The 23,927-nt window shown below is 46.5% G+C and overlaps 3 protein-coding genes and 1 long non-coding RNA gene across 11 annotated transcripts; 1 reads left to right on the forward strand and 3 right to left on the reverse strand.

Annotated features, from left to right (window-relative positions):
* Positions 1-385: 385 nt before the first annotated feature.
* On the reverse strand, positions 386-9,221 carry LOC147226838 (calcium-independent phospholipase A2-gamma-like). Of its 3 annotated transcripts, none has more exons than XM_086159473.1 (9): positions 8,061-9,221; positions 5,969-7,367; positions 5,665-5,817; positions 5,436-5,593; positions 5,259-5,353; positions 3,589-3,760; positions 3,456-3,513; positions 1,942-2,136; positions 386-1,870 (listed from the first exon to the last, which is right to left on the reverse strand). In XM_086159473.1, the coding sequence occupies exons 2-9, from the start codon at positions 7,298-7,300 to the stop codon at positions 1,412-1,414; spliced, it is 2,622 nt and encodes an 873-aa protein (XP_086015599.1). In that variant the 5' UTR covers positions 7,301-7,367; positions 8,061-9,221; the 3' UTR covers positions 386-1,411. The 3 variants fall into 3 exon arrangements, with proteins under 3 accessions (XP_086015599.1, XP_086015598.1, XP_086015597.1); XM_086159472.1 differs by having other exon boundaries at positions 3,456-3,760; positions 8,061-8,501; positions 8,695-8,734; XM_086159471.1 differs by having other exon boundaries at positions 3,456-3,760.
* A 143-nt stretch (positions 9,222-9,364) lies between these two features.
* LOC147226839 (uncharacterized) lies at positions 9,365-13,361 on the reverse strand. Of its 2 annotated transcripts, none has more exons than XM_086159477.1 (3): positions 12,964-13,361; positions 10,822-11,010; positions 9,365-9,760 (listed from the first exon to the last, which is right to left on the reverse strand). In XM_086159477.1, the coding sequence occupies exons 1-3, from the start codon at positions 13,108-13,110 to the stop codon at positions 9,569-9,571; spliced, it is 528 nt and encodes a 175-aa protein (XP_086015603.1). In that variant the 5' UTR covers positions 13,111-13,361; the 3' UTR covers positions 9,365-9,568. The 2 variants fall into 2 exon arrangements, with proteins under 2 accessions (XP_086015603.1, XP_086015604.1); XM_086159478.1 differs by lacking the exon at positions 12,964-13,361 and adding an exon at positions 12,228-12,373.
* LOC147226840 (monocarboxylate transporter 2-like) lies at positions 12,469-23,620 on the forward strand. 3 transcript variants are annotated; one of them, XM_086159475.1, is made up of 7 exons: positions 12,469-12,573; positions 13,346-13,453; positions 20,270-20,386; positions 20,488-20,718; positions 20,836-20,979; positions 22,017-22,850; positions 22,934-23,620. In XM_086159475.1, the coding sequence occupies exons 4-7, from the start codon at positions 20,502-20,504 to the stop codon at positions 23,143-23,145; spliced, it is 1,407 nt and encodes a 468-aa protein (XP_086015601.1). In that variant the 5' UTR covers positions 12,469-12,573; positions 13,346-13,453; positions 20,270-20,386; positions 20,488-20,501; the 3' UTR covers positions 23,146-23,620. The 3 variants fall into 3 exon arrangements, with proteins under 3 accessions (XP_086015601.1, XP_086015600.1, XP_086015602.1); XM_086159474.1 differs by lacking the exon at positions 12,469-12,573 and adding an exon at positions 20,109-20,188 and having other exon boundaries at positions 13,239-13,453; XM_086159476.1 differs by lacking the exons at positions 12,469-12,573; positions 13,346-13,453 and adding an exon at positions 19,554-20,188.
* On the reverse strand, positions 14,384-20,250 carry LOC147226841 (uncharacterized). Of its 3 annotated transcripts, none has more exons than XR_015107101.1 (3): positions 20,161-20,250; positions 14,995-15,141; positions 14,384-14,892 (listed from the first exon to the last, which is right to left on the reverse strand). It is a non-coding gene; the product is annotated as an uncharacterized LOC147226841 (long non-coding RNA). The 3 variants fall into 3 exon arrangements; XR_015107102.1 differs by having other exon boundaries at positions 20,150-20,207; XR_015107103.1 differs by lacking the exon at positions 20,161-20,250 and adding an exon at positions 18,085-18,348.
* Positions 23,621-23,927: the final 307 nt, after the last annotated feature.

Genomic DNA, 23,927 nt, shown 5'->3' on the forward strand with positions numbered 1-23,927 from the left:
GGTGACGTCCAGCCTTTTGGACGCTCATTGGAAAGGAATGGAGCTTATTTGAAAAACGAGAAATGTTTCGGGTCTAATTTCATGCACTGTGTTTCTATTTTTTTAGCTTAGCAAAGCGCTGCACGGGGCGCCGGGATACTTTCTGACTCTGTATCTTCACCCTGGCTGGCACGGACGCACAAAGCGTGTTTGTTTGGACAAAGCCGGCCCTTTGTGAACATCGAGAGGAACGTCTTCTGGACAAAAGGGCGGAGAACGACGCCCACGGCTTCAGCGATTGGACAGATTCTCAAGTCATTGATAGACTCGGCGGTCATTTACCAAAATCCGTGCGAAGAGGAAAGCAAATATTTACTCGGCTTTCAGAGGAACGACAATCAAACGATTGAGATGAATGTAGATTTATTTAAAATAAATACACTTTGGCACTATGTGATACGTTAGCAGCAAATGGGTGCAGGGTAGCTTATTTCATAGAACTGTGCAACAAATCCATGCGTGTATTTTTCATAAAGTGCCTTCACTTGTTTTTCTATTGTTATTTTCTACGTGAAAAGTCAAATAAGACAGTAAAATCAACTGGATTGAGCTCGGGGTCGTGCCGGTCATGATCAGAATCACGTTTTCTTGATTTCTCCCCAGAGATCAGGCGTCACGAGTCCGCGGCAGCTTCGCTCGCTCGAAATAGCCGCGGATGTCTTTCCGTCGCGCTAATTAGCACGACATCGGAGGAATCTTCAGAGCGAAGACGGGCCGCCGTCTCGAGCCGACAGAAAACGACAAGATTTAAAGTTTGGACGCAAGCTGGCAGTCTGTCTACTTGGAAGCGGCTTCTTACAGCGACAATGTTTACACGCCGTTGGTCTTAACTGTGTGAAATAAAGCGGTAATTCCCTAATTAGCATGAAACTCACCACGGGAAGGGCAGAGCTGTTGGAAATGTGTCAGTCTTTTTGAAATCACAAAACCAAAGCGTTGCGGCGTCCATCAGACGACGGCGCTACATTGTACACTGTCGGCGTCTGACGGGACAGAGGTTGCTATTGCGCTCTTTCCAGACTTCAACTTTTCATTTTAATTTAATTTATAGTAAGTTCCCTGCAATGAGCCCATCATGGATGAACCATGAGCAGTAGGCATACCGCCACCCTGCGCCAGGGGAGCAAATAGGGGTTCAGTGTCTTGCTCAAGAACACTTCGCCACACTAGGAGGAGGCGGGACTCCGACCCAGGATGGGGAAAGACTCGTCTCTATTTCTGAAGCCGATCTTCAACTTCGGCATCTCTCAGCATCTCCCCAGAGAAGCCGTGCTTTTTCGCCATTCCAAGGGTACATCGGGGGCGAGTCGAATGCTTGCGGTGTTTGTACGGATAATATACGCGCTGTTATGTATACATGGCGGATATGCACTCACACCCATCTCTGCTTCATCTCCCACACTCTCTCACTGATCCAGTCCTTGGTTCTGCCGGCTGCCGATCGCTCGGCGCCGAGCACCAAACACAGCCTGGCCAGTTTGGGCCAGTTCCTCTGCAGGTAGATCTGGGTGTCCCGCTCCAGCTGGTCCAGGGCTCCCGGCCGGCTCTCGTCCAGGGACACCCCGGCGCTTAGCATGGGGTTGAAGCGGAAGTAGACGTCGGGGGCGAGGAGGTCGTCCAAAAGTGTGTGAACCCCTTCGGTGTCGGTGGCGCTGCAGATCAGGCTGCTGATCTTGGCTCTCAGACTGGTGGAGGTGGCAGGTCCTTTCCTGGCGCTGTCGTAGCGGCCGGTGCCCAGAGACAGCACGCACTGGAAGGGCCGGTTGGGCCACAGCAGGCGGCTCTCGTGGACCGCTAGCGCGCAGGGATTGTTCATGATAATTCCCCCATCCTGCCACGGGAGTTAGAAATAAATCCTCTGGAAAAGACAAACGGGATGAAACGATAATCCGGTTTTCCCACCTGATGAATGTCGCTTTGTAAGAGGAACTCCTGGAAGTATCCCGGGGCGGCGGACGAAGCTCGCACCGCCTGCCACATCTGATAGCCGCAGCCTCCGGCGTAGCGGCTCAGCGATCCGGGTTTGTGGTTGTAATTGCAGAAGACAAAGGCTTTGGGGCTGCTGCCCCAGTTCACCACCGCGCTCACGGCTGAAACCTGAACGTTGGGGAAAGAAAAAAACACTCACCAGACTCATCTGGTGACCTTCTGAAATTTGGATCTTCTTTAGTGTCAAATGTTTGCTTCGAGCCAGTGGACCAAAATCCTGCTGTTTCAACACTTTTGGACCGATAAAAAGATTCGCATAGAACATAGAAAGTTTTTCAACAAGATGCGACGCTTTCATTCATTCTGCCTCCCTGTGCAGTTGAAGGTAGGCTTACCGAAGCCCCTTGTCACAAACAAATCGGCCAACGAACACAGTTTTCCATCAGATTTTGACTCGAGCTGCGAACAAGCCTCGGTGCACGAACGCACAAACAAATAAACTCGTGGGTGATGTGATGTCGTAGCGTAGCGGCTGTCGTGCGCGCTACTCTGCGTTGTTTGCATCAAACATCGTCGTGTTCTCTGATTATAACGCTTTCTTGTGCTTTTCTCAGTAAGTTGGCTCATGATGGTTCCAATAAAAGCTAAAAGTGATGGCGATAGCGGCGTTGAGAAGAAGCTAAGAATTCCCCTTGATCTGGAGAAGGAAACAATAGCTAAACGTGAGAGTGGTATTGGTGTTATTACGATACGGCTAAGGCAGCCATCTGTACCACCCTGCGCTAAAGGGGGCTAATGGGGATAAAGGGGCAACTATGCTAATGAAGCACAGACCTCAAGTCTAAGACGAAGTAGAAAAGTGACTGTTAGTTAGGATGAATGAAAGACAGCTAGCTGGAGATAGCATTAGCGTAGCGAGGGTCTCGTATGCGAGAGAGCGCAGTTCAAATGCTGGCAAGAAAAGAAAGAACACCAGACATACAGTAACAACTGAGGTTATCTTTAATTCCTTTTTGTATTTTTCCCACAAATAAACCCATAAAAATGTGTTGATGGAGTATGTTTCTTGGGATTCAAGAACGAATTCAATTCGTTAGCCGAGGTTCTCCCGGTTTTAGGATGGGGGTGGAGTCTTCCACTGAACCTCCCACATGGTTTTGGACTGTGGGGGGAAACCGGAGAACCTGAAGGAACCCCAGGAAGATAAGGGGAGAGCATGGAGACTCCACAAAAGACAATGAAAACTCAACAAACACCACCCGGGACTTGTATGCTCGGGAAAACAAGCGGGTCTAAAATCATCAACAGATTGGAGCGGCCTGTTTTCAGGAGGTAGACTGGTCCACAGAGTTGGTTTCACCAAGTCAGATAAGTTGGTGCAAAGCCAATGACTACATTTTAGGTGAAGAGCAACACTTGACAGCCTGCCTTTGCACAAATTGCAAGCCGGTGATGTGATGCTGAATACGGCATGGCAGGGTTCTTACCTTGGGACTGAACTCGTCTCTGGCTGTTTTGATGAGCACTTTATCCCCCAGCTTTTCTCTGAACGTGGATAAAAACAGAATGTTTATTCCCGTCCTTGGCCGCCTCCCTGCCGTCCTACCGCGCGAGGCGTACCGCAAGATGGTCTCCCAGGTTTCCGTGTTGTAGTAGGAGTGAGTCCAGCCCATCTTCACCGTGCCGACCAGACGGTTCTGCCGGAAGACTTCAGAACCGAAACGGCGATACATGTCGGCGCACTCCTCCAGAGAAAAGCGAGCCAGGCCCAGCATAAAGGCGAGAACGGCGCCTTGGGGGAGAAGTGAAAAAAAAACAGGAGACATAATGAGGTACTTGCACCGAGGCGGCCAAAACACCCTTTATTCACGCTACTTTGTTGTGACATTGGAAAATGAAAACACCCACGGGACAATTACATTTGATCACAACATGAAGCTGGTCGGCTAGAAATAGCATGCCGTCGCTGGACGCCTTCATCAAGGAGATTGAGGAGTTGGAGGACTTGAAGTACTCAGGGTCAAGAGTCCAGAGCGTAGGAGAGCGTGGAAAAAAGGTGAAGTTCAAGCAGGTTGGAATGGGTGGAGAAAAGAGTCGGGGGAACTATGAGCCAGAGGGAAAGGAAAGGTGGACTGGACAGTGGTGAGACAAGAGATGCTGTACGCTCTACAAGCAGTGACTAACAGCTGGATGTTGATAAAGAACCCACTTGGAGGCTAAAATCTGCTTGTCCTTTGTAAAAGTGGAGATTTTATGTCATCATTCATTCAAGGTGTACAAGACAGTGGGAAGACCAGTGATGCTGTATGGTTTGGAGACAGCGGCATTGAAGAAAAGACAAGAGGCAGAGCTGGAAGTCCCAAAGATGAAGATGCTGAAGTTCTCTTTGGGAGTGATCAGAATGGCTAGGATCAGGAATGAGTCCATCAGAGGGACAACATATGGTAGATGTTTTGGACATAGACTGAGATGGTTGGTTCATGTACAGAGGAGGGATTGTAAATTTGTGGTAGACGGATGCTGGAATTGGAGGCCTAGAGGAAGACCAAAGAGAATATTTAAGGATGTAGTGAGAGAGGATATGAAGTTAGTTGGTGTGAGAGAGGAGGATCCCGAGAATAGGGTTAGGTGGAGGAGGTTGATTCACTGTGGCGACCCCTGAAGGAAACAGCCTAAAAGACAAGAAGAATTGGTCATACATGTCCTGCACCCCTGTCACAGAGACAAAGTGATGACTGAGCTGGTTTGGACATGAACACTCTTCTGCTCATGTCCAAATCATGGTGAAGATTCTGGGTAGAAGGTTGCTGAAGGTGGAGCAGCCAGGCAGGAGTTCTAGAGGAAGACCAAAGAGAAGATTGTTGGACGTAGTGATTGGTGTGAGAGAGGAGGATCCATGGAATAGAGTTAGATGGAGAAGGCTGATTCGCTGTGGCGACCCTTGAAGCGACAAGCCAAAAGGAAAAGAAGAAGAATGAGGCCGAAAACATTTATGAGGTTGCTTCATCCAGGGAGGAGATCTTTACCAAATAGCAGCAAATTCCCCCCCAGGTATTCCTTGAGACACGATTGAGATATGTTTCTAGGTGCTCAAACTGGAGACATTTCCCCTCCAGGTGATCTTAAGAGACTTTACTTATCAGCTCTGATTCAAGACAGGATTAGGATGGAGGGGAAGCGGGAGCATCGATGCAGTACGTTTCATGTTGTGATCTTGCCAAAGAACCTAGCAGGGGAGAACAAGGTGAAGAACACACACTCACACACACACACACACACACACGAATCACCTGTGCTCACTCCGCAAATATAGTCGAACAGCTGGTGAACCTTCTTCCCCGTTTCTGCCTCCAGCATCTTCAGCACTTGCAGCGGCACTACACCTCTGTGGAACAAGCAGAGACGTGCTTCATGACATTCAAGCTAGATTTCAGTGATGGTATTTGGTGCTTTTGGGGATTTTCTACCTCGTTCCACCGCCGTCGATGGAAAGGACTCTTATGCCGCGGCCTTTGACCGGCTCCACGTAGCCGATGAGAGCCAGCGTTTCTCTGATGGCTCTCTGGAGGGCCTCGTCACGGCTGTGGGTCCGCCGCTTCTTCAGCAACACCAACTCCGTTTTCTCCTGGAAATCCGGGAAAAACAGCTTTAAGAGCGCAGAAGGACGCTTCCCGCAGAAGAAAGGGAGAGACACACCTGCCACATCAGAGCTTTACGCGACGGGTGTCGGAGGAGGTGTTCGTTCAAAGCCTCCACGCAGGCGATCAGGGCTTGCGGAGTCGAAGCCCGGCCCAGGCTGTGGATCAGCTCGCGGATCAGCTCCTCCGCCTGCTTCTGGCTCAGAACCAGCTGAGAACAAGGAAGAGAAAGCTCTCGTGAGGCCACAGCCTGAACCAAAAACCACCCGGTGAAGAGTCTCCCCAGAGGTACTTTGCACTTCTGGAAGCATTTACATGATTTGTAGGACACCTCCGGATCGTAAGTCATTTCCAGAACTCACTCTTTTGCTCAACAACGCCTCGGGTGGAGTCACAGCGGGATTTGGCTTTTTGATCCGGGACATACTGCCAAGTCTGAGGTAGGATCCCAGCAGGGCAGGGATGGCGGCCGCTGGCTGTCGAAGGCGGTCGATGAAGGACAAGGGTTTGGGTCCGTCCGCGACGACGGGTCCGACGTCCGACCCTGCTTGAAGATCCCTCTCCTCGGATCCTCTCGGACCCTTGAAGTACCGATTGATGTGGTTGGACATGTGGAAATGGTTCTCCCCAAAGCTGGTGACGTTGCTGCTGGTGTGAAAAAGCCCAGTTTGGCCGATAGGCGGCGCGGTAGGGTTGGCGCCTCCTCCAACCTCCGAGGTAGACCCTGTTGGAAAGGGTTTGTTGTAACTGCTGCTCTTCTCCGCCGGCCTCGAGTCCACCCGGTCACCATCTCCGGCTTCATCTTCAACGTTGGCGCCGAAGTACTTATTAATGTGTCTTGCAAATAGACGACAGGCGTCCTCCCAGCCGGTGGAAACATTAACCGGTTCCCCCGCGGCTGGATCAGCACCTGATGTGAATCTTTCACCTTCTTTGGACGGACATTTGTTTTGAGTCCTCCTCTTGTGTCTCCTGGTCCTCCCGTGGAGGTGATCCGCCATTCCCGGCTCCTGCTGAATTTGCTTTTTCGCGAAACCCCGGGAGAAGGCGGCGTTTATGTGATTGGCCACGTTGAGGTAGCTCTCGCCGAATCTGGTGGCCAGGGAGCTGATGTGGAAGAGTTGCAGCCTGCTCGGACCGGAACCCGAGCTTTCCTGCTTGTCTTTTCCCGTCTCCCCGGTATTGCCCTGCGCGGTCACCTGCTTCCTTTCAAGCCTCCTCTGCGATCGGCCGACGTACTCGGGAGTTGTGACGGCAAGACCGGCGGTTCCAGACAGCGGCACCATGTCCCTCCGCTTGAAGTAGACATTAACGTGCCTGGACAACCGATGGAAATGCTGGCCGAGACTTTCCCCCAGGAAACTGGACTGGACGCGGTTTTGGACTTCCTCTAGGATCCCGACAGGAGCTTCCGCCTTGAACTTATTGGAGGACGAATAAAAACGCGCGTGTTCGACTTCTTCTGGAAAGCCTCGGAGGACGCGCAGGGAAGGAGGGCCGCAGTTGGCCAGGCTAAAAGCGTTTAAAGTAGCTTTTCTCGTCTCGCATCTACGGAGGACCAGCAGCGCCGTTGGAGCTTTTGCCGGACGGGGGTATTTTTTGAGAAGGCTCATCAGATACCTCACTTTGCAGTAGGATCTCAGAGTCTTGTTTACAGCGGCGGGACACATGTTGGCGTGGAGGTAGCGCCCCATGTCGCGGACATTTAAAGTCCAAAAGCCACGTTTGCTTTAGACCACAAGGCCCTAATGGGACGAGGACCTAGAAAAAAATGAGCACAAACACATTTTGCCGTTAGCAGTCGTTCGCAAGAAGACTTTAAAAGAAAAAGTATTTCACCGAAATTCACAAGAGTCAAACTTTTTGATGGCGTGAGTTTCCCTCACGCCGCATCACTTTGCGGTTCCTTTATCCAAATCCCGTCTCTTCTCAGGAGCATAACATGAAACCCCGGGGCAACCACAACGGTCCGACCGGCACATAAATAATTCCTTCATCTGCGAATGAATCAGGCCGCTGACCGCGGATTTGAGAATTTAAACCATGTTGTCCTCAGCTGCTCTCGTATCGCGCCACTTTAAATGCATGGCGGCTTTTCAAGGACACTCTCAGAATATCTCAGCAGTAGCAGCCTGTCGGAAGCGGCAACATTTATAGAGAATAAGAAATCAATCCTACAAGCGTAGCAGTATTCTGATGGCGCTCTGCATTATAATCATCTCAAATACAATCTCAACATATTTTCCTATTCTTGCGAAAACAGGTGAGGGAAAAGAAATAAAAATGATCAAATAAATGACATGGTTTATTCTGTGCCTTTAGATGCAGGGATACAAACAGGCGCAAACATGTGATTGTTTTCCCCGCCGGTGCAGGGGAAGGTCAGGGACCCGCAGGAGCTTCTGGCTACTTTAACCTTGACAACAAGAAGCGATCATAAAAGGTCAAGATTACCTGCAACGCCCCGCGTCTGATCTCCACAGCACCCCTCGGACCAATTTTCTGTTCTTTAGCAGCCGCTTGGAGGCCTGTCGGGAGCTGTGTTTTGCTACTTTACTCAAGTCTTGCTTTCTTTCTTTTTTTCCTTGCGAGCTGGAAGCCCATTGGTTGAGGTGGGGAAGGGGGCGGGGCTTCTCCCCGGCCTTTTAAAACCAAACAGGCTTAAGGTCACGCGCTGCCGCTGCGGACGGCCGACAGCAGACCCGGGGGTCTGGCGAGCTAATCTTGGCTGCTTTGTGCGTCACGACATAAGAGTGTGCGCTATACGTGCACGCACCTTGTCGGAGGTGTGATTTGATCCAGGACATGGATGGCGGTTTTAAAAGTACTCCCGCTCCTCCCTGGCTTTCTAGGATTTTTCCAGGCACGATTCAGCCGGTGGTTCAAAATCCCAAACTGTTGAACCGCAGAGGAGTTTTATTTATGAGGCTAGCAGTGACTTGAACTGCAGAATCAAGGATTGAGACAAAGGTCACGGACACAAACGTGTGAAACGACGACGCTATATTGCAATGTGTTCTATAAAGGCCTTGGCCTTACAACTACAGTACACAACCTTTGACAATAAAAGCGACGAGATAAAACTTACATTATAACATCGGGCCCATCACGCACAACTTAACATCCTGCTGGAGACATGAAATCAGTTTTGAAAAAGGCTGGCGACAGCGGGACGCACTGGACTGTTAACTAAAAACACATTGTCGTGCTATAAAAACTGAGGTAGCAGAGACAGATGGGATGCTTCTGCAGTGCAGGGAGAGCGAGGAGGACCCAGGACACGGCGAGAAGATGCCAAATTTAACGGTATTCCATCCAGAGAACCTCTCTTTCCTGCAGCCCTTTACAACAAGTCTGAGTTTCTTACATGTATGATAGCGATTCAAACTGCAGGCAAATAGAGCTATCGAGTTATCTAAATGTTGACAGCTCAATGGCCAAAAGATAACGTTCCTTCCTGTGACCATGGTAACCACAGAACGCATTGCTGGGGATAAACAGCAGGTATTTTGGACCTTCAGTGACATCTAGTGGCAGTAAGTTGTTGTAGTTTGCTTATAATGAGGCAGTGTCAGGAAATTGAAGGTATTTACCTGCAGATTTCCGGTGTTAGCGCAGCGTGACTGTCATTTATTGCTATTTCAAGGTGATCTCCGCCTGATCTTGACAGGGTTCGCTTATCAACATCACGGTGTTGCGTGCTTCTACATCCATCATCTTCCGGCTGTACGACACCGAACGGAAGCACAAGCAGCATCAACGTTCAGCACCAACGCTCCTGGATTCTTTATTAGCCGCTGAATTTCAATAAATACTTCCATTCACAAACTATAATAGATCTTAATTTTGACCTGTACAATCAACATCAGAACCCAGCTTAATGATTTTTTTTAAATACAGCCATTGTTCGCAACTATTTTGCTAATTAAGCATCCGTATATATTTTTTTTCGTTGCAAAGAGTCATGCTTTTTTTTCACAGCGTCCTGTATCGCACTCGTCTCCACGTCCGGTCCACTTCAGGCGATTCCTAGCAAAGATAGCGTAGGACTTGTCCATCAACGGCCTCACAGGAGGACACATCATGAAGCGGCCCAAGAGGCCGAGGCCCACCGCACCGTACATGACTGCGAACGCGGGGACGCCACGGTGAACCTACAAATATGACAGAAAGGTGAGGAGAGCAGCAAAATACTTCTAAATGTAGGATTCTGATAACAGTGCAAAAGCAAAAATAGTTGAATTTTTGATAAAAGCGCAGGCTCATGGCTTGTTACGGCAGGCCTGAACGGCTCATTCACGCTTTCAGTTACACCTCGACAGGATAAACCCATTTTCCTTGAATCCATGATTGATCAAAATGGATACGAACTGAAGAAAATCTTTAAAAATATGTTTCTGTTTTAGTATTTTAGCTTGTCGCGACGCAAACTGACAAACTCTGATTGAAAGGTAGTCTTGATGCCTGGCTTCTTGCATCATCAGGAAAAATGATGGCGGCGTTTGACGGCCAGTGAGCCGTCCAGATGAGCAAACTTGCACATCTCACAGGTGGCGGTAATTAATAAAACACTGCAAGCACTACGACGTGCGCTTACACAGTGAATCATGGACATTCCCTTGCCAAATGGAAATAATTTACTAGTGCGCATATAATCTCACAAGGGTTTGTTTCATATCAATGCATTTGTTTATCTACTATTCTTTCTACTTACCTTTCGAGGCTACTGCTGTTTTTATCTAGTCATAACCTCAGGGATGCGTGTAAAGAACACACACCTTTCACACGTCAATGTAAACACTTTATATCAAGGTATTCATTGAAATAACACATTTGGGGGAAGAGCTACAGGACCAGGAGTATTTTAAACAACATGGTGGGTTATCAGGACAACAAAACTGTTCAGTCCCGTTAATTTCGAACGTATCTGTGAATCAATTTGTTATTTCCACATAATTTTTCCATCAGTTTTACCATGAAGTATGTCAAGCATCCGTAGCTGACATCACGTAGGCACTAACTAGACATTTCCTTCCACTTAAAAAAAAAAAAAAAACACGTTCTCTCACACCGTGCTAAGACAGACAATATGCCTCTGTCAGCCGGATTTCTGAAAGTGCAACACCAGCGGTATTTTTACAGGCGCTGACAGATGTTTGTCTAAAATGGTGCCGCGCGGTGTTACGATCATCACGTCCACAGAGGGGACACTTACCTCGTCCTTCTCATCAATCACATGCATTTCGCTCATCGCCATGTCATAGCTGATGCCTTTGTATTTCGCTCCGTCGTATTCCGGGAGCGAAATGTCGACAAAATCGACCTTCTCCGGTCGGTTTCTCTGCACAAACTGGAGGAATCGGATCTCCGTCACACATATGGGACAAAGGCCATCGTACAGCACCTGCGAATGGACGAGCCGAGGGAGACGTACAGGGTTAAAACAGCTATTTGTCATGCACATTTCAAAACAAATTCTTTTTAAATGGTGACCTCATTCAAATTTGACATTCTGTGACGTTAAATTCAAGGATTCTTTCTTTCTCATTTGCATCGATAAAAGAAATCAATTCATTCTCGTCTTTGGTTACACGTCAAATCAGTCCCCTTTATGGATGAACCACGAGGAGCAGTTGGGGGTTTAACATTTTTATCATTCATTTCAGAAAGTGAAATTCGCATATTACACACACTGAAATTTTCATGCACTTCTTTGCGAGGCTTGGACGCTTCCTACTTGGTCTCTGGTTCAGACGTGGCGTGACAGAAGGAAGTGGCATTTATAGCGTTTAGTTTTCATGCGTGTGAACTGGCGCTGACTCCACCCTGCATCCACTCCTTGTGAAGCTCACGCAAATTCTTGACTGGGTTTTACTTGCCAATCCTCTCAAGGCTGCGGTTACCTGGACGGCGAAGGCTGCCTTCTGGACGTTTTCTCCTGAAATCTCAGGAAATCTTTGCAAGTGACTTAAGTTTGCCCTTCATACCATCCACGTCATGTATGTAACGCCGCACTCTGTAAATAACTTTTTATTTTTATAAAAAACCTGTACATGCGCCGAGTTCTCATTGCAAAATTTCCCTGTTAAATTTAAATAAATCCTGGATCTCCTTGATTCTTTAAGCCAGTTGACTGTTTAGGGTGCGACACTGTGACTTTCTAATATTGAACTTTTTCAAAATATTATAATTTTCGGAAATCCCGAATTTTGTGTTTCTTTCCCAGTAAGTCATCAAAACTTCAAGGAATAAAGGCTTGAAAATATCACTCTATGTGTAATGAATATTGAAATAATGACTATTGGATGGGTTTCACGTTCTGAAATGATTGTCAAAAAGCATTTCCTATGTTCCTGATATTCTAATTAGGTGCCGAGATGCACCTGGAAACTGCTCAGGTATTAGAAACAGGAATGTTCGGACCGCTCTTAACCACACCTGAGCCACGTGGTCAACATAAAAGGATAATTTAAGAGTATTGTTTATCTACTGCATGCTTTTCTCCACAAGAATTAATATCATGTGCGACGTAGCATTTGGAACATGCATTAAAAGACTGCCAAGTAGTTAGTCAGAGCAGTGTTTCCTTATTTTTAACTGATGCAATATGCAAGTTGTCACCTGAGGCTGGTTGGAAACAGATAACACTCCCCTGGGGAAGTGCATCCAGTCATGCACAGTTCTTCTCGGTAGTAATACGAATAGTTTTCTTCCAGTTTTTATGTTGTTCTACCGCTTTTGTCATGCAACACTGCAGCCCAATATAACTGCCAGGCTGACTTTATCTGGGAATATCCGCCTCACAAGGACAGGAGAACCAAGTTTCTGCAACTTCTCAGCCCTGGGCGGTCAGAAAAAGAAAGAAAAAGAAAACTTCTGGGCTACAGATTGAGATCTTTGATGAGTTCGGGAATTTTTTTGAGGGAAGACTTTGAACATTTGAATTTTTAACATTTTCACATTTTGGGTAGGTCAGCAGGAACCATGTTAACCCACCTACTTGTCATGAGTGATTCAAACTTGTGTGTCTACACCGGTGGCTAACTTGGGTTACTTGATTTGTGTTAAAATATTGGGAAATAACTTAACGTGGTTTACTTAATTACTAACCGACTAAATTGGACATTTCTAAGAGAAACGCATGATGAGCGCATGTTCTTTGCTAGCTTAGATCGGGTTAGTGTTAACTTCCGTGGGCCGGTTACAACCCAGATGTATTGACTCAAAGGTGCTTAAACACTTTTAAAACCCCTAAAACCCACATCTGAGAGGAACAGCAAAAATTTGAAAATCCTCTATGAAACGTTTTTGGTTTGTTTTGGTTTTTTTTTGAGATTGGGAAACACACGGGACTCACCTTGACAGCGGCGGCGGGGGCGGACCCGAAAGTCCGCTTCTGGTGCCGGCAGCCTGTGGTTCCCCCGGCTAATACCGCCTTTGTTTCGACAAAAGCGGGCACTTTGAAAAAACCCGATATCAAACAAATCCTTGCTTTGGGAAACATCTGAAAAATTGCCACAGGGCGACTGCGGCTAGTTCATAAAACCGTGCGGCTGCTAACAACAAGCAGCTAGCTTAACGTGTACACTTGTAAACTAAGCTAGCTCGACTTACACAAGGGGTTCAATTACCATGAAAACCACCGCAATGAAACAAAAACAACTCGAATTTTCCTGTTTTTTTTGTGTTAAACTAAGGCGATTTCTTTCTTTCGAACTGGATGTCCGCTTTCATAACAGTAACCGGGCAGGAGGCGTGGCCGTGGGAAGGAAGTGGACGGTGTCCCGATGTACCGGCCGGGGGAAACGAGAAGCCGTTAAAGCGACACTCTTTCCAACCATAGGAAGGTAGGAACTTCAATATTTGCATTAAAAAATGTTTTTTTGTGTTTTTTCTTTAAAGCTACACATTTGAACGTTTCCCAAATTTCAATTAGGATTTTTTTTTTCATTATGACGCTTTTTCTAACCTCTCATTAACTGGCCCTCTGGGTGCCTGTTATGCTAGCAAAACAGCTGATGTTTGCTTCTTTGCAGATGATAAACTATTATTGCTACTACTTCTACGTCTTTGCCATATGATTGTCTCAAAAAGTCAAAATTCTGTGATACGGTGGCAGAAAATTTAATGTTTTACATGTAAACCTGTTGATAATTTTGATTTTTTTATTTGCTTATTTTTGGGAACCATTGTATTGTCAACCTGCAGCTGTCACCGTTATGACAAGAACTGGCAAAGTTAATTCAATAAGCATATGTTAATTTTAGCTGGTTTCTAATGATAGTATATTAACGTCATTTATCAACTAAATGACCATTTTGAAAGTGCATCACATTTGGAGTAGAGGGATCAAACACTGGAAACCGCTTTAGGTAACTCATGCTGAGCTGTTGTTTATTTTGCAATTTTAACAAGGTGGACAAAACTTTTGAAAGAAACAAACCAAATAAAGTGCTTAATTTGGACTCAAAAGCAATTGAGGCACATTATTCATTTTATCGGGACGCTAGAACACGCGTAGCACACATGCTCTGCATTTTACAAGCTCTTACATGCTCTGCACACAAGCCGGACCAAATAAAGACAGAGCTCTCCGGTCAACAGATACCATCATGTTTCTGCAACCAACTAGCTGGCATCATCAATAACAGCTGAAAATATATGAATAGCGACATGCAACATTTTCATCATGGCTTTACATATTGTACAGTATCACCGTCACTATCTCTTGGATATTGTGCCTTTTTCAAACTACGCTCTATGAATGACACTCTAGGAGATAATTTTGTTATATGTGAAGTATGTAGAGCACTCAGACCCTCGCTGAAGTCACTGAGGTCACAGGGGTTTCATCAACATCAAAGTGGACTCAATTCTGGAAGGTTTTTTGTTTGGAGGGGGAGGGAAGACAGATTTCGCTTCTGCTGAAGGCCTGCAATCTATGTTTTATGTTTGCCACTTTGGTACCCAATTTGTGGATATCATGAAAATGATACCGTCCTAACCGGTCTTATTTGACAGAAAATAGAAGCTCTGTTGATTTTCCCATGGTCCTTCAGTCTTTTCTGCTATGCCTTCCACGATGGTCCCATTTGCCTAATGAGGAGTGCTTTATCCAAAGCTATTCAACATAAAATGAAGACGAAGTCAAAGAACTCTCAGCAAGACAGGAGGAAGATGAAATGATGCTCAGTAATCCAGAAAAGTCAGGCTTCTTCCTCCGACATTTGAAATATGGCCGCTATAGTGTGTTTTTTTAGCTCGCCTTCGTTGAAGTTTTGCATCTCTGAAACAAAAACAACCCAAAATACTAACTGACAAGCAAACGTTGTACACAGTTATGATATGCCTTGTTTGAAGTTTGTTTGTTTTCCCCACCATTAAATACCTGCGGCGTGCCTTTTGATCCAGTCACTCTTCCCTCTGCATAAACAACTTCCGAACATGCCTCTGAAACGTAGTGCGCATTCTTCACATGTTTGAGACGGATATACTCGGGTCGTTCGCGTCAAGTGACAGAGCTTGACCCCAGATTCTAGCGGGGTTCAGGAAAAAAAAAACAGATATTGAAGGGGAGAGAGAGAGAGAGAGAGCTATATTTTAGTTAATGACTCCAGCACTGTTGGCCATATTGATGATCGGAAATATTATTATTATCATTATTAGTGATACTATATTGATCCTCATGGGGGGAAATTCGTTGTCACAGCAGCAACAATAAATATATCAATAAATATGAATATAAATGTAAAATAGAAGAGACATATAAATAGAAGAAACAAGTGACAACAACAACAGCAAGGATAAATATAGATTCTTCTTCGTCTTTAGGCTTTTCCCTTCAGGTGTCGCTACAGAGAATCAACTTTCTCCATCTAACCCTATTCTCTGGATCCTCCTCTCTCACACCAACTACCCTCATATCCTCTCTCACGACGTCCATAAATCTTCTCTTTGGTCTTCCTCCAGACCTCTTGCCTGGCAGCTCCAATTCCAGCATCCGTCTACCAATATATTCTCTCTCCCTCCTCTGTCCGTGACCCAACCATCTCAGTCTGGCTTCTCTGACCTTCTCTCCAAAACATCTAACATGTGCTGTTCCTCTGATGGACTCATTCCTGATCCCCTCCATCCTGGTCACTCCCAAAGAGAACCTCAATATCTTCATCTCTGCAACCTCTAGTTCTGCCTCCTGTCTTTTGGTCATTGTAACTGTTTCTAGTCCATACAGCATGGCTGTTTAAAACACCTTTCCTTTCATTCTGGCTGATAGTCTTCCATCTCTTCGTGCCCCTGACACTTTTCTCCACCCATTCCAACCTGCTTGAACCCGTCTCTTCACTTCTTTTCCACACTCTCCGCTGCTCTGGACTGTCGACCCCAAGTACCTGGAATCCTCCAACTTCTTGATCTCCACTCCCTGTAGCCTCACCGTTCCACCCGAGTTCCTCTCATTCACACACATATATTCTGTTTTTCTGTGACTAACTTTCATTGCTCTCCTTTCCTGAGCATACCTCCACCTCTTTAGATGTTCCTCCACCTATTCTCTGCTCTAACTACAGATCACAATCTCATCTGCAAACATCATGGTCCATGGAGATTCCTGTCTAACCTCATCTGTGAGCCTGTCCATCACCCCTGCTAACAAGAAGGGGCTCAGAGCTGATCCCTGATGGAGTCCCATCTCCATCTTGAACTTCTCTGTTACCCCTCCAGCACACCGCACCAGTGTCTCACAGCTAGCATACATGTCCTGCACCAGTCAAACATACTTCTTTGCCACTCCAGACTTGGAGTGGCAATACCAGAGCTCCTCTCTTGGCTTTTTCTAGGTCTACAAAAACAGAATGCAGCTCCCACTGGCCTTCTCTGTACTTCTCTATTAGCATTCTCAAAGCAAATACTGCATCTGTACTACTCTTTCAAGACATAAAGCCATACTGCTATTGACAAATGCTGATTTCTGCTCTCAGTCTAGTTTCCACTACTTTTCCACTTCAACTTTATCCCTCTATAGTTGCCGCAATTCCGCGCTTCTCCTATTCTTAAATATAGGCACCATCACACTTTGTCTCCATTCTTCAGCCATCTTCTCATTCTCTAAGATTCTATGGAATAATCGAGACGGAAACCCTAACGCTGCCTCTCCTAGACACTTCCACACCTCCACTGGTCTTTCCACTCTTCATCCTCTTCAATGCCTTCCTCACTTCACTTTTACTAATCTCTGCCACTTTGTGGTCTACAATAGTCCCCTCCTCTACCCTTGCCTCTCTTTCATTTTCCCCATTCATCAGCTCTTCAAAGTACTCTTTCATCTTCCCATCAATCTTCTAGTATCTGTCAATACATTTCCCTCTCTATCCTTAATCCCCCGGACCTGTTGTACATCCTCTCCATCATTATCCCTCTGTTTTGCCAGCCTGTATAGATAGTTCTCTCCCTCCTTAGTGTCCAGCCGAGCATACAGGTCATCCTATGCCCTTTGTTTTGCCTTTGCTACCTCTATCTTTGCCTTATGTTGTATCTCCCTGAACTCCTGTCTGTTCTCTTCAGTCCTCTCAAACTCTCACTTCTTCTTTGCTAACCGCTTTCTCTGTATACACTTCTGCACTTCCTCATTCCACCACCAAGTCTACTTTCCTTCCAGATGACACATCAAGTACTCTAGGAATCCTACCTGTCTACCTGATAACACTAGCTGTAGTTGTCCAATCATCTGGAAACTCCCTGACCACCCAGAGCCTTACTCAACTCCTCCCTGAAAACCATGCAACACTCCTCCCTTTTCAGCTTCCACCACTTTGTCCTCTGCTCTGCCTTTGTCCTCTTCATCTTCCTTGTCACCAGAGTCATCCTACAAACCACCATCCTATGCTGTCTGGCTACACTCTCACCTACAACTACTTTGCAGTCACTGATCTCTTTCAGGTTACCTCGTCGATACAAGATGTAGTCTACCTGCGTGCTCCTACCTCCGCTCTTATAAGTTACCCTATGTTCCTGTTTTTTCTGGAAAAGGTGGTCACTACAGCCATTTCCATCCTTTTTGCAAAATCTACCACCATCTGTCCCTCTGCATTCCTATCCTGGATACCAAATCTTCCCATCACTTCTTCATCCCCTCTATTGCCTTCACCAACATGTCCATTGAAGTCTGTACCAATTACTACGCTCTCATCTTTGGGAATATTCTGCATCACTTTATCCATCTCGTTCGAGAACTTCTCCTTCTCTTCAAACTCCCATCCCACCTGCGGGGCATAGCCACCAACAACATTGAGCATCACGCCTTCAATTTCCAATATCAGACTCATAAGTCTATCTGACATTCTTTTCACCTCCACAACGTTACTAACAAACTCCTCCTTCAAGATAACCCTTCTAAGCTTCTAGCCTTACTACCTCTCCACCTGGTCTCCTGGACACAAAGTATATCCACCTTCCTCCTCTGCATCATGTCGACCAACTCTACCTTTTCCTGTCATAGTCCCGATATTCGAAGTCCCTACTCTCAGTTCCAAACTCTTCCCTTTCTCGGTTCCCTGCAGGCCATCGGTACCAATGGCGGTCGTTGTTAACCCGGGCCTCGACTGATCCGGTATGATCTGGTTATTATGGTCGATTCGCATGTTTGGTTTTGGCAAAAGTTTTACTCTGGATGCTCTTCCTGATGCAACCCTCTGCAGTTATCCAGGCTTGGGACCGACTGGCTCGGGGAGACACCGGCCAGTGCCGCTTAGAGGCTGCATTAAGGATAAAAATAGATAACAGAGTAAAAAAAACAATAAGGGAAAAATGGGATAAGTAGGGTGAGAATGGAGAGACAAAAAGGATAAAATAAAAATCAGATAATTGAATATAATATCTCCAATCGGGCTTTTGTGATAACACTCCATTTAATACTGGCTCCCATACATGCTGCTTCCTAACTGATTATTGAATCATGACGAAAATATGTTTTAAAGAATCATTTAATTGTCACGATGAGTTAAGCAGTGCATTATGTAGGCATTAATGGAATCTGGCCTCTCTCAGGATGAAAGTGATGCTCAAACAGGCATAGCAATACAATAGCAAACAATAGCAAACAATAAACCGTTTTACAGGATTGCCCGAGAAACATCAGCAGGAAGATTGGGTCGTAATGTGCCTTTCACTAATTTAGGCATTCGCTTCCACAATTTTGACCTAAACGATCCTGAAATGTAATTCTGAATATCGAGAAACGGAATGCTCAAGAGGGACAAAAGTGTTTCTTTGTTTTGTTTTGTTTCCACTATGGAAACAGCTTGATGATGCTAATGTCAAAAAGAGCAATCTGTTGCAGAAAGGCTATGAGCGTGCAAATTGCTGTACAGAATATAACGGCACAACTTGCGTGATCTGAAAATGCCCTCCCTTAATACCGCCTGTTAAACGGAAGCGCGCATAAAATGCTCGTTGCATGAAAGAAACACATCGAAACCTCTGCCTAAAGCCCCGTCGCGCTTTATATTAGCTTTAAATTAGCTTTAAATTAGCTTTAAACGTTGCTAATCGGTCCAAAAACATATTTAGCGATTTCTCGTCGTGGCCACTGGACTCGCATTTCCTCGCTTGAAAATGTCGCCAGTCTTTGTTTACATGCAAAGAAAGAGTAAACGAAGCATTGAAACGTTGAAAAATGTGGCCCTCGGTCCGATTGCACCGTCGACATAGTCCTCTGTAAAAATCTAAAATGCGCTTCCTTGGACCTCCCTCTCTGGTGTCAAGAGCGAGAGGGAATATCTGTCCTCATTTCCTAAAGACAACAGTGCGGCGGTCTTGAAAGGGGTTACTGACTGGGTGTACCAGGCAAAGCTCGGCGGGGATGAAGGGGCCCCCGGTTCACAATCCGTTTGAAGCGATTGTTGACAAATGGAAAGTCGAGTCGCTGAGGAGCGCCGGCAGAAATATCCCAGATACATTTTTTAACGTCTTCTATTATTACCTCTAATTTGTTTTTTTTTTTTTTTTTTTTATGTATCTGCCACAGTCCAATCCATATGTGTTTTAATTTTGTTGTTTCCCTCATAAGTCAGCCGCACCGCCGGCCACAGCATGAGAGCCAATATTAATCTTTTTGACAGCATAGCGGTTTTTAATCCCGCCTTTCATCGAGAGCTTTTCTTCTGTATTGTTTGCTGCCAAATGTAGTCGACCCATACCATCTCGACGGCGTGCCGGTGTGAATGTGCCGTGACAGGAACTCCCGAGAGGAACCGGGCATCTTTTCTTCTCTGGAGTTAAAGTGCATTCTTCGTGTTTTTTGAAAACCAACTGCAGCGACAGAATTCCAAATTCACCGACTGATTGTCACAGAAAGAGACAAAACAAGGCCTGGAGAGACACTGATTTCTGTCATTCGTGTTCCTATTATTCCCCTTATTATCTTTGGTTGTTTTCGCTGTTGTTTTTGAATAGCTTAAACATTAATCTAGAAGCGTTTTTTTTTTTTTTTTTTTTTTTTTTTTAAAGGTTATGCTTCGACCAGGCGGACAACACACACCCACACTTACGGTATCATTACCCGCTGCTGCGGTTTGCTTGTTTTGCTCGTAAGTAAGATGCCCCGCGTCCACCGTTTCGCGCCGGGGGTCTTGTTTTCCTTCCATACGGTCACTTATTTATCATTGCAGGCTCACGTGATGAGATCAGAAGCCTTAAAAGTGGGCCTCTCAGGGGGAGCGAGCCAGAGCCGGGCCCTGCCGCCGAGTTCATAGACCGTGCAACGCGACTGCAAGGGCCGTGCAGAGGTGAGCTTCTGCCAATTCCCTCGTGATCATGAAATGTATCCTTTTTTTTTTTTTTTAAATAAAACATGCCGCAATTCTTGTAACCTCTTCCCTCTGTCCAGCCTGTGACGCAAACATGCCGCCGAAAGCTGCAACCGATTTGGGGTACACCCCGCCGGACGGAGGCTGGGGTTGGGCCGTGGTCTTCGGCGCTTTCATCTCCATAGGGTTCTCATACGCATTTCCCAAGTCGCTCACCATCTACTTTAAGGAGATTCAGGAGTATTTTTCAGTTTCCTACAGCGAGATTGCGTGGCTGTCCTCGGTCATGCTGGCTTCCATGTACGCAGGAGGTCAGCAAAGTTCCAAGCCACTCTGAATTTGCACAAAATTTTCACTCGTTTTACGCTCGCCGCGCGTTCGGACCGTTTCGCCGCCGCAGAGCAACAGTGTTTCCCTCCTGTGTCCAGGGCCCGTGAGCAGCATTCTTGTCAATCGCTACGGCAGCAGACCCGTCGTCATGGTCGGCGGGCTCATGGTCAGCGCCGGCATGGTGCTGGCCTCTTTCGGGAGCTCCATCGTTCATCTGTATCTGTGTGTCGGAGTAATCGGAGGTAAATGGTGTTTTCATACTAGCTGTACTTCCTGTTTTTTTTTGTTTTTTTTTTTCATTGTAAGAAAATCAGTAATATATCCCTAAATGTCAGTCACTTTGTGTGTCAGATGTTTCGGTTGCAGTATTAACTTCTCGTTGCCTGGTTGCATGTGGTGTGTTTGTCTACTCGGGGCGCTCGTGTCTCTAAGTGAGGGGGAGGGTTTTTATTTTATTTTATTTTTTGTAGTTTCCCTGATTTCCATGTATATGGTATTATGAATTTACAAGCTTGAGTTAACTCTCAATTCGTCCCGGTCTTTGACTGACAAAATCCACACATCGATGACCGGCCAAATCACTCGACTAGCGGAGAGCAAACAAAACAGTCAGACTTTAAACTTTATATTTAATCTAGTGCACATGAGCCGCCGTCTCTCGACGGAGAGAACGTTGTTCTCTGATTAATGATTTTTTTTTTTCCAGAATTAGTGATTTCCTACGTTGGTTATTTGTTACATCCCCCGACGTCTGGTCGAAATGAGATGGGAGGCTTTTTTTTTTTTTTTTATAGACCCGAGCGTGTGGATTTTAGTGGTCAGCAGCGATGATTCGCTCTTTTCGCAAACACCCGCAGGGTGTAAATTGCATTCCTTTGGTCGGCCCGCCGACAAGCCTTTAATGATGCTAAATAGCGAAGCTGTTGCCTTTGCAACGGTCAGTGTGACTCGGGCGAGGTGTCGCCGCCGCCGCCGCCAAAGTCCCAAAACCGTGACTCGGATCTTTTCCAACTTTCCGCTCGGCTAAATCTTCAAACGTAATCACGTCTTGTGAATGCGCTCTTTAGGGGTTTGGCTAAATCCTGCTCAAACTACTCTGGAGAGGCGCCAGCGGACTGCTTTGTATCACGTTCACGTGTTCTCTAGCGGCGCCGTGAAGCGTCACGCCTTCGCGTCGCGGTAATTCCTTCGAATGTGCGTTCATACCACGGCGTTTCAGTGTTCGTGAAAGCGTCATTTCAATATGCGCGTATTCACGGGCGCTTCGTTTTGTTCACAGGGTTTGGTCTTGCCTTCAATCTGCAGCCGTCCCTGACAATCATAGGAACGTACTTCCACAAGAGAAGGCCGATGGCCAACGGACTCGCCATGACAGGGAGTCCGGTCATCCTGTCCACGCTGGCGCCCCTCAATCAGTTTCTGTTCGATTGCTTTGGCTGGAGGGGCAGCTTCCTGGTCCTGGGGTCCATAGTGTTGCACTGCTGCATCGCCGGCGCTCTGATGAGACCGGTCCGCAAAAGGGCGCGCACCGCCGAGGCCGAGCCTGACGCGCGGGACTGCAACGGAGCGTCGGTCGAGGAGGCGGCGCCGCAAGAAGAAGGCGAGGCGGAGGGCGGCGGCAACGGCTGCGCGCGACGATTTATCGACGTGTCCCTTTTCAAGCACAGGGGTTTCCTTATTTACCTCGTCGGCAACGTGGTGATGTTCTTCGGCTTTTTCGCCCCCGTGGTTTTCCTGGCCCCTTACGCCAAAGATCTCGGGATTGACGAATATTCGGCAGCTTTCTTGCTGGCCATTTTCGCCCTGGCCGACATGTTCGTCAGACCGGCGACGGGCCTCTTGGGAAACTCCAAACTGATCCGGCCGAGGATCCAATACTTTTTCAGTTTTGCGGTTTCCTACAACGGCGTGTGCCACCTCCTGTGTCCCCTGGCGTCCGGATACACGGGCCTGGTCGTCTACGCCGTCTTTTTCGGCCTGGCTTTCGGGATGCTCTCGGCGCTGCTCTTCGAGGTCCTGATGGACCTGGTCGGGGCTCATCGCTTCTCCACCGCCGTCGGACTGGTCACCATCATCGAGTGCGTCCCCGTGCTTCTCGGACCTCCCCTGTCAGGTGGGAAATGTTCGCGATTCGCAAAACGTCGTCTTCGTGTGCGATAACTGAAGTGTTATTTTGCCCCCTCTCCCCTCTTTCAGGAGCTCTGGTGGATTTATTAAAGGATTACAAGTACATGTACTACGCATGCGGCGTCCTCATGCTGGTGCCGGGGATATTTTTCTTCGTCATGCATTACTACAACTACAAGAAACTGGAGGAGCAGCAGAAGCGCAGCGCGGCGGTGAACATGAGGACTTCTGAAGGGGACGTACAGCTGGGCGATAACGGACGAGAAGAAAGAAATGGGTGAACTTGCCGGGTATGGTTTTACGTCAGTGAGAGGAGAAGCTGCACTGGTTCTGTTGACGACATGCTGTTTGCGGTTTATTTTAACTACAGATCATTCATACTTAAGGATATTTTTTTTTTTCCAAGTTCGGGGTAACATCTGTAGATCTCTTGCCTTTGGCTGTTATTTTATGTACCGATTTTATACGATTACCTCAAACAAACTGCCTCTCTTGATGTTTCTTTTTTTTTTTTTTTTTTTTTTTTTTTTACTTTTCCCAAGGGGCCGTCTATTGAAGTTAATTCTTTTAACCCCACATCGCATGGAACTGCTGCTACTTTCACTTCCTTACCACTAGATAGCAGTGCAAACTATCCGGTTGAGCCCCTCGTTGCATCACGTCTGAGCAGGCTGACCGCGTTTACCCCGAGGAATTAGAACCGGGCAAAAACAAACAAACAAACAAACAAACAAATTAAAAATGAATGTGAATATTTCAGACTTTGCGTCTTGATATACATCTGTACTACCTGTCGTCCCCCGCCTCCCTGTTCCCAAAACCCCTTTATTTATGAATGTAGTTCCAGTCTATAGTAAAAATCAATTGCTGCGCGTGCATAAATATTCCGTGTGAAATTCTGAAAATATTTTATGACACGCACCGGCAACCGATCACTCGTTAAATGTCTCCACACCGCTCTCAAACATCCCTTTTTTTTTTTAATTTTCTTTTTTTTTTTTTTTCTTTTTTCGATATCTAGCCACAGGGCAAATAGTGCTAATATCAATGCGTGTATTCCTTT

This window comes from Fistularia commersonii, chromosome 14 (genome assembly GCF_037954325.1).
Source record: "Fistularia commersonii isolate RoL2024-O1a breed Wild chromosome 14, RoL_Fcom_v1.0, whole genome shotgun sequence".
NCBI lineage: Eukaryota > Metazoa > Chordata > Actinopteri > Syngnathiformes > Fistulariidae > Fistularia > Fistularia commersonii.